Source organism: Magnolia sinica, chromosome 11 (genome assembly GCF_029962835.1).
Source record: "Magnolia sinica isolate HGM2019 chromosome 11, MsV1, whole genome shotgun sequence".
NCBI lineage: Eukaryota > Viridiplantae > Streptophyta > Magnoliopsida > Magnoliales > Magnoliaceae > Magnolia > Magnolia sinica.
The window spans coordinates 2,177,370-2,187,420 of record NC_080583.1 but is presented as its reverse complement, the minus strand read 5'-3'; the positions used below and the strand labels follow the sequence as shown (position 1 = coordinate 2,187,420).

Sequence of the window (10,051 nt, the reverse complement as noted above, 5' to 3'; positions counted from 1 at the left end):
AAAGCTCGACTTAACTTGGCTCAAAACTGGGTTTAGGCCAAGTTAGAGCTGTTTTTTAGAGTTTGAAAAAATTTCAAGTTGAGTTCGAGCTGGCCCGAGCTCGACTCAACTCAGACCACAACTCGAACTCAACTCGATTCAACTATGCTCAGTCTCGGTTAATTAATATAAATTGAAATTTCAAACCCTAACCCGTCCCCCCCCCCCCCCCCCCCTCCTTTCTCTTCTCTATTTGAGCCCCGACCCCACCCATCCCTACCTTTGTTTGAGCAAGTTGCTACCCTACGCGCCTATCTGACCTTCCTTGGCTCCGTCTGAGCTTGTCAGCTGCCCTACACATCCTTCCATTTGGACCGTCTGTATCTCTATCTACCCCAGTAACACACTCGAGCACCTCTCTGCCCTACACATCCGTCCATTTGGACCTTCTGTATCTCTATCTACCCCAGTAACACACTCAAGCATCTCTCTCCCCATCATTGTATTTGTGCGTCTGACCAGCTCGAACTCGACTTGAGCTGGTCCAGGCTATTGACTGAACCGAGCTGAGCCGAGCCAAACCGAGTTTGAACTGAGGTAGGGTGAGTTGTGCCAAGCTCGACTCACTTAGGCTCATGTCTAACTCTATTAATAGAATCTAGCTCGTAATGCCATCTTCAACTAGTCCATGTTAGGGCCACTTGCCGGTTTAGGAGAGGACATGTTGCACTTTGGCAGACCATCATGGCTCATGCACTCACCGTTGTGTACACAAAATTCATCCATCAGAATAAAACCAAATATGGTTAAACCATACGATTAGTGGACATTTGAATGTTGCACGGACCATCTATGGCTGATCAATAGGATCGAGGACAATCAAATGGACATTTAAAACATCACTTGAGAGTTATTTCTATCAAATTACACATATGAAGTGGACCAAAAAATTGGACGGTTGATTTTTATTTTATTTTTTGAAATATAATTGAATTTTAGTTATTTAAAGTCCTTTCTCTTTGCTGGATACCGCAGACGGCAAATCATTCTCCACACATGTAGGGGTGTCGATGGGCTAGGTTAGGGACGAGCCAAGCTCTTTTCAAGCATGGACTGCATTTTCCATGGCAAGCCCGAACCCAGCCCGGACCGTCATGGGCCAAAATAGCCTAGCCCAAACCCGATACTTAAAACAAAGAGAGAATTTCTTCTTCTTCGAACCACTAAAGAGAGAGATCCATCTCCTTATATTCCGGTCGTCTTCTTCCATCTGTAACAATCTCATAAAAACAAAAAATAATAAGAAAAATCCTGAACAAATACCTGCGAAGAATGCAAAACAATTCGTCTCCCCATTTATATCTCTTTGTACATAAATATAGTTACGACGTGCAGATCTCCCCTCTTCTGTCAAAAAATAGTTGCCTTCGGGTCGTGTAGATGATTTGGGGAAACCTCAGGTTGCCAATGCACCTTCATTCTGACAACATAAACAATAATTTTTTATTAAAAGAAAAAAAAAAAAGATCAATCACTGCCACATTCTTTAGTCTGTGTTTTGATGCTCAACTGAATTCATTTGTAATAATTTTATTCAACAAAATTGGAAACGACCAAAGTGGTGCCAGCCCTATGCCATTCATAACCCATGGGCTAACCCCTAACTAATAACTAGTTGGGAACTGTGGAAGCACAAAGAGATGAATTAAGCAAAGTACTACCAATCGCACAACCAAGTCCAAACACAAACAATATGAATTTTATGTGGAAAAACCATTTCGGGAAAAAACTACGGCACAAAGTGACAAGTAATGCACTATGAAAGCAGAAATATAAGAGAGTGTTACCGATTCGAACAAGCCTCGAATCCACTTCACAAGCCCAAGCTATGCCCTTGAAACTCTTAGGAAGGGATTAGAAAGCCTAGAACTCATCTTCTCTCCCAAATCCCGATTACACCTGCTACATATAGCATAACATAGTATCACAATTGGAATATTAAACAAATCTCACACTTACACAATTCTGCGCGCGTTCACTGGCACCTTCACCTTCAATGGGACTTCGATGGCATCGATGATCTGTCGATGGCATCGAACACCTTCAATGAGATTGAGTAAAACATCAAAACGTTTCAGAAACAAAACATGGATTTTCTGAATTTTTCTGATGGCTTTGAACATCTGTCAATAACATCGACATCTGCTCGATGGCATCGAGTGGTCTATCGACAGACCCCTATTGTTTACAAATTTAAGATATCAACGACACAACTTAGAACGTTTCAAGTCCAACTCAATAGACATGAGGTTCCAAATGTGGGTTTGAGATAATTATGAAATGAAATAATTCTGCCCCATTTCGTTGTTTCGTATATATATCTAATTGAGTTATTGTAATTCAATTCAAATAAGCATTCAAATGTACAACTCAAAAACAAACTCTAAAACCCAAAATGAAAGATACAGAGTTAGCAATCTCCGCATAACAAACACAGCTAAAAAATCAGATCATTAACAACATGAGAAGTGTTATCAGGAGTCCATACAAAGCATCTTCTTTCACTCAGTTAGGAGGATTGATCATCTTCTGTAAGACTACTGTCCTCGCCATCTTTATATCTCTGATGCAGCTGTTGATATGATCGCCCAAATCTTTGAGACTTGTCGTAAACACTCCCAGCTTCTTCTTAATTTCCCCAATCCCAACCCTCACTGCCTCCTCATCTCTCAGGGCGAAATCAGCATTCCGTAGCAATGACTCGATTTCAATCTCCAACTGGTCGACGAGTGCCCGAATACTATCCATGTCCTTGATTGAAATGAAAGTGCCTGCCCACATCGAGCTAACCATCTCCTTCTGCTCTTTCAGAGCAACCTCATAATTCGTCCAAAGTGAATTGAACCAAGCACCCATTGATCCCAAAGGCACAGACGCAGCGCCCGCCAGCGCCGTCAGAACAGGTGGGGCTGCAACAGCAGCTGCCACGACCGTGCAAATGAAGACTGCAACAATCGCTGATGCAAAGATAATGCTAGAGACCTTGCGCCAGGTCTTCACAGATTTCAGCTTTTCATTGATGTTACTCTTGTGGAGTTGCAATTTTTCCAGCATTGAGATCTGCTGCTTGTAAATGGATTCAAATATCTGAAAGAACTCCTCTGTAAATGGATCCCCAGCAGCCTTGAAATTCTTTAATTCCTCCAACGTCCTTGAATATTTCTTCCCGTCGTCGGTGCTTCCATTCCCCTCTGCTTCAAAATGTTGGAGCGCGAGCTGTATGATCAGCTGGCTATCGCGGGCCCGGCTAAGGCAATTCTCCAATGCCGCGCAGAAATCAAACATCTGCAAGCTCTTGTCAAAGTACTCTTCGACGAGGTTGGAGAGTTCTTGGTTTTTCCATATGTCTTTCTTGCATTCTAGGAGGATCTTCGCGACTTCTTGGTTCATCTCGACGAAGGAGCCAGTGACTTCTCTGAGGGAATTGAAGGAGAGGGACCGGAGCTCTACACCAACAGCAAGACTGTTGATTACACGGTTTGTGCGGGCGTGGAGGGCGGTGTCAAAGGTTTGCAAGTCAGGGTCGAGACGGCAGGCAGACTCATATGAACTTAGGTCAGCGGTGGATAGAAAATTGCCAGGGGTTTGGATGGCAGGCAGAGATTCGCCTGTCTTCTTGCTGAATTGTCCCCCCATTTGCAGTAATTTACAACCCAAATGAGAAAATGGGAAATGGAATTGAGCAAAAGAACCGAAATTTGAGCTTGTCCAAGAGAATCAGCTAAAGAGCACCAGAATCAGTAGAAGCAGAATCTCGGATGAAACCCTTCTCCCAATCAACACAAAAAGGCCGAAATTTCGAGCTTTCGGACAGAATAAGCGAGCGGAATTTGAGATAAAGCACCTAATCGAAAACCCCAGATGCCCAAATAAAAACCCCTTTCCTAATCAAAGCTAAACCAAAAAAAAAAAACCCCAGAATTTCAATCTTTCGAAGTGAAACAGCAGGTAGAAACTCGGAAATAGGGGAAATCGGTAGGAAGAGTGAAAATTCTTCCAAAAAAAACAGCTGTTTTTTTTGGGATTTAAGAAGAAAGAATCAGAGAGGAGAGATATGAAAATGAAGGAAAAAAAAAAGAAGAAAAGAACGCAGAGGGTCTGAATAAAAAGGGCCGGGAAATGGGGAGAGCGAGAAGCGACGTCTCTCACTGTTTAAGCGCGGGAAGCAATTGCTGAGAGAGAAGCCTCCCCTTTCTAGGCGTTGCTTCCAAGCAGACAGGGAAACGGATTGGCTACTCCCCCTGCCACCAGCCCCGTGGCTGATGGTCGGTTCTCTGTGGGCCCCACCATGATGTATTTATTTCATCAATTCTGTTCATCCATTTTTAAAGATCATTTTAGTAATTCATCCCAAAAATTAGAGAGATATAAATCTCAAATGGAACACACCACATGAAAATAATATTTATTGGATATCCACCATTAAAATCCTCCTAAGGCCTACTGTACTGTTTATTTGACATCCAATCTGTTTATTAGGTCATAAAGTCCCAGATGAAGGGAAAAAACAAAAATCAGCTTGATCCAACAATTTTTATGGCCCCCAAAATATTTTTAATGGTTGATACTCATTTCAAAATGTTTCCTGTAATGTGGTCCACTTAAGATTAATATATATCTAATATTTTGTCTCATATCTTAAAATGATCTTTAAAAATATATGGACGGCATGGATGAAATAAATAAATCATGGTGAGGCCTACAGAACACCGACCACCAGCCAATGGCTGGGGGCAGGGGGGGTAGCGAATCCGTTTCCAGCCATTGGCTGGTGGTAGGTGCTCTGTGGGCCCACTATGATTTATGTGTTTCATCCATTCCGTCCATTTAATTTTATAGATCATTTTATATCATTAAAGAAAAAAATAGATATATATCAATCTCATGCGGACCACATTACCGGAAAAAGTGTTAAATCAAAGTTGACCATTGAAAACGTTTTAGGGCCATAAAAGTTTTGGATCAAGCTGATATTTATTTTTTCCCTTCATATGGGTATTTATGACCTAATAAACAGATTGGATGTCAAATAAAAAGTACAGTGGGCCTAAGGAGGATTTTAATGGTGGATATCCAATCATTATTTTTTTCCTGTGCTGTGGTCCACCTAAGATTTTTATTTGTATAATTTTTTTATGAGAACTAAAATTATCTTTAAAAATGGATGAACAGAATGAATGAAACACATACATCATGGTGGGGCCCACGGAGGACCGACCATCAGCTACGGGGCTGCTGTCTAGGGGGAGCAGTCACTCCGCCTCCGGGAAGAAGAGGGAATTGACGAAATTACTAAATTAGCCTTAGCTTGTGGTATCCATGGTACAGGGGACCATGGATTCCGGTAATCCGCTCTAATATCATGTTCGGTCCCATACCGTTGATGGGCCAATCTCCTCGGTTAGATAATGCTAAACTTTCAACCCATGGCCTTCAAATAGACGGTCAAGATTTTCCGGTCCAAGTGATTTTTGTAGCATGGTCCATGGATACGCGGGCCATCAGATTAACGGTTTTGATGAGTGGAACATAGAGCCCACCGTACACAAAACTAAAACAATAGCATTTTGCACTGTCTTTACTCAAAATGCAGATCATCATCACCATTAAAATGATAGGCCCTAGCATGAAGATTATCTGGCACAAAAATCAGGCCGGTTGTGCTGACCGGGTGGGCCTCATTGTTGGAAACGACAACCAACGGCCTAATTCAACGTACTTGAACGGGTCTTTTTGAGGACTCGGCCCATGACCCTTCACGTAGGTGCAACCGTCAACTCTTTGAACCGAGGTTTTAAGTTGGGTACGGGTTAGGTCCAGGTCACATGAGACCATTTAAATGGTGGGCCCACCTGATGGACGAATTAGATCACACAATCAGTCCCACTTTGACACATGAGTAGTGTAGAAACAAGCTTTCTAACATGTGTAGCTCAACAAGCATCATGGATAACCTATGGTTGATCTGAACCATTCATTCATTAATACAAGTAGGAGCAAGCTATGGTGCAAAAACTATGTAAACCAGGTGATCTTAATCTTCTGATCAACCCAATGAAAATGGACGGTCAAAATCAACCAGAGAAACAAAATAGCTATAATCATCATCTTGAAACATTTGGCAGGTAGATCTTACTTTATATTTTTTTATAATTCTAAAGTAATATTTTACTTTTTTGATTCTAACCATGTGATTTATGTCTCATTGAAAATGAATAGGTGTCACAAATTAGCCCCCATTCATTAGGTTAATATAATCTCAAATTAGCAATTGGTCAACCTATATTTAATGAAAAGGTCCAATGTCCAATAAGTTGGACCACAAGTTATGGTTCACTTAATTGATAATTCGTAATCTGTAACATGTGTGCTACATCCAATCCGTCCAATTGGTTATCGTCATCTTAATAATTTTCCTGGGTAAAATTCAGCCAAATAAACTCATTGAATGGACCAAATTATATATTTTTATTTATCAATGGCTAGAAGTTATTTTCTATATTTTGGACCACCTCGTGAGTACATTAGGCTGCTTATGCTTAGGGTTGGATCTCACAGTCACTTAACAGGTTGGAAATTATCCATGGTGTGGACTGTAGCTTATGGTATGATTGGTTGGATTTTATACCTTCATTTAATATATAATAAACCTGAACTCAATTAAACCTGATTTTTTTAACTTGGTCTAGAAAAGGAGAGCCACCAACCCAACCCTACATCCTATCGGGTCAAAGAAATTGAACCTAAACCCATTACAATGGGTTAGATCCATTGGCTGGTCACAAACTCATTACTATAGGGTTGACCTATTGGGTGCCTATGGGTCCTCATACCCATTGACAGCTGTAGCCATACCAATGGACTGAGTTTAGCTGGGCCAAAGCCTAGATCCAGACATCCACACTTGTAGCCATACCAATGGGCTAGGTTTAGGAGTCTCCATACCCATGATGTGCTTAATCTGATACATGAATATCGGAAGTATCCCACCTCAATGGTAGAGGTGTACACAAGTCGAACCGAGTTGGGTTGTGCCAAGCTTGACTCAGCTCGGCCACTAACTGACCCCAGCTCACATGCGGCTTGGCTAGGTCCTCGACCCTAACTGGCCAACTTGGTTCGATTCGATCAGCAGCCCGGGCCAGTTTGAACCGAGTTCACTTATGCAACATTTTCACAAACACATGAGCTATACCTTCAAATTCTCACTATATGAAAAACAACAGCAGTAGTTTTACAGGTATTTCATCAAACACTTTATAGCCAACATCAAAATCAAGAAAAAAATAATATTTGTTTCATCTATATGCCTTTCCTGCCATCAGCCGATACTTTATTAAGTCATTATACTGGGTGAGTGAGAGCAATATCAAAGTAACCAAGTCACCGAACTAGTTAGATTCAAGTTGGGGTTTGATCCGTGTCAAGCTCGAACTTAGTTCGAAATTTTTTCAAGCTCAAAAAATCAACACAACACTGCTCAAACTCAATTTTGAACCGAGTCAAATGGAGCTTTTTCGAGTCCAGTTGAGCAAATTAACCTAGCTAACTCGGTTTGTGTACAGCCCTACTCAAATAGTTTGGTGAATTTTGGATCCAAGAATCCAGTTCTTATTGGATGTGCCACCATGATGAACATCCATCATGGTGGTCCCACTGCCTTGATCTCCCGGACCTAGGAGGCAGGTGGGGTTCACTAGATGATGGGTCCACCAGATGAATGGCCCTGATCAGACTGTTAAATAAATGGCCAAAAGGTCAAATTTCGGCAGCTGAGCTGGAGATGCCGGCGACCAAAGCCGTTTCTTTCTAACGACTCTAGCTTCTGTCGTTATTGCATCAAAAGTCTAAAGAGTTGGTAGAGAACGCAGGTACAAGGTATATTTTGATGCTTGATACGTGAACCGTACACTTGGCATGTAATAAGTTAAATCAACCGACTAAATTGTGGATCCCAATTCCTGAAATTCATACTAAAAAATTCACATTTTAGAAACAATCCTACCCTCTGATTGGTGTACACATGTTTGTTGAAGTGGGACCGTTCGATTTCTTTATCTTAACCGTCCGATATATGTCCATTAATCCCATGATCAGGTCGGCCCAGTTTATTTTTTCATGGTACCTATATAATGGGAAACATAAAATTTTAATTTTAATTTATATTATCGCATACCACACGCATACATGCACTTTGTAATCGATTTTTAAGTGCATGTGTATCATAAATCATTATCTACCAGAGTATCAACGCTTTTCACTTTTAAAAAGACCGGCAGATCCAAGCATCTAGTTGGTAGCGCAGGCTTTCGAATATCCATGATACCGCCACTTGCCGGTTTTGGAGAGTACATGTTGCGTCCAGGGCGCCTTTTTATACTCTAGCAGAGTGCCATGGTTCATGCACTCACTATTGTTTGTGTACGTGGACTTTATCCATCCAAATAAAATCTAATATAGTTGAACCATATGATTAATGGACATTTTCTGGTTGAACATGGACCATTAACGGTCTCAATTTCAACTATCCGTGAGAGGAAAATCAAATAGACATCTACAACATCACTTGAAAGTTATTTCTGTCAATTTACACATCTGAAGTGGGCCCCAAAACTTGGACGGTTGAATTTTTGTTATTATTTGTAAAAGATAGTTGAATTTTCGTTATTTACGCCATCATATGTATAATCTGTGCGAGCGTGCGTATGATGCATCATACACTGCCGGAGCTTAAAGTCCTCCTTCTCTTCTCTGGATAAAGAAATCCTCCTCGACGCACGTCATCCAGCGCTTACCATGCGAACTATCCGGTCTATGAAAGAATCAAATACAGTGCACGTCGGTACCCCTGTCTTCTGGATTTACTTTCGACTCATAAGACCAGAACATGAGTCCATGGATCTGATCCATCAGATTGATGGGCCACCTCATGGATCGACCAATTGGAGAGACGGAAACAACGCAGTGTTGCATCTATCATTTCCTACCGTTGTCTGGTTATAAAGAGAACAGTGCATTGGCCACCTACATTTTCCAATTATTTCTTTTTGGGTGCGGCTACTCTGCTATTTATACACCACAGGGTACCATTTGTTAAGAACCTAATCAAAGCTAGGTAGGCTCTTAAAGTGAGGATCGTGGCACCAATATTCATAATGTCTCCATTGGTGGGCCATCGAATCCACATAAAAGAGACAAGCCAACCGTCCCCATCCAACAAACAAATGCCTGTTAATCAGAAACTAGGGTTATCCAATCGGTATCATTTTGGGGCCGTTCATCTGAATCGGACCCACTAATTTGAAAGGTATGGATTGGGCATGTGTTTACAATGTGAGCAGTGGCTGTGTCCAATCAAGAAGAGCAAATCGATGCCTTTTATCATTAATTCAGGTGGCAATGCCAAAATCACAAAGTCAAATGATTTTAAGCATAGAGTCCACAATCACAAAAGCATCAATCAGCTCATTAGTGGCCCGACCAAAACACCTGCATCAATCCATCTGTGTCACCACAAGTGCTTTAAAAGGCCAAGACATATACCTACTGTTTTGTAGGTAGGCTATTACAGCTAGAATAATCTGAGAGCGGCTGTTTTCTCCCTCACATGCCAAAACTCCATATAAGAAATTTGGATGTCAACATGGTCAAAGCTATATAAGCAAATTAACAACAACCTTGCTCTTAAACAAGAATGGGCGTCGATAACATCTTGAGATAGTACTTGCATTATTTTAAAAATCAGTGGCGGCCCACCTCATGGGTTAGGACATCAATGGTACACACGGCATTGAGAATGTGTCCGCCTTGGGACCACATACTGAAGATACAAAAATTGCTATCTAACTTTACTATAAAAGAGGTGGACAACATCAGAATGATACCATATATGTCACAGTCCACATTGCCCATTCAAACATGTCATTATAGTAAAAGTCCTTTTCACACTATAGCCATCAATCCCATTTTTGGACCATTCAGAGATATCGCTCCGGACATGGCCCCAAAGAGA

At 41.3% G+C, this 10,051-nt stretch overlaps 1 protein-coding gene across 1 annotated transcript; it reads right to left on the bottom strand.

The window, feature by feature from the left end:
* Positions 1-2,355: 2,355 nt before the first annotated feature.
* LOC131218548 (UPF0496 protein 1-like) lies at positions 2,356-3,983 on the bottom strand. Its single transcript, XM_058213153.1, has one exon. It carries the CDS (start codon positions 3,673-3,675, stop codon positions 2,545-2,547), a length of 1,131 nt encoding a protein of 376 aa, XP_058069136.1. The 5' UTR covers positions 3,676-3,983; the 3' UTR covers positions 2,356-2,544.
* Between the last annotated feature and the right edge of the window lie 6,068 nt (positions 3,984-10,051).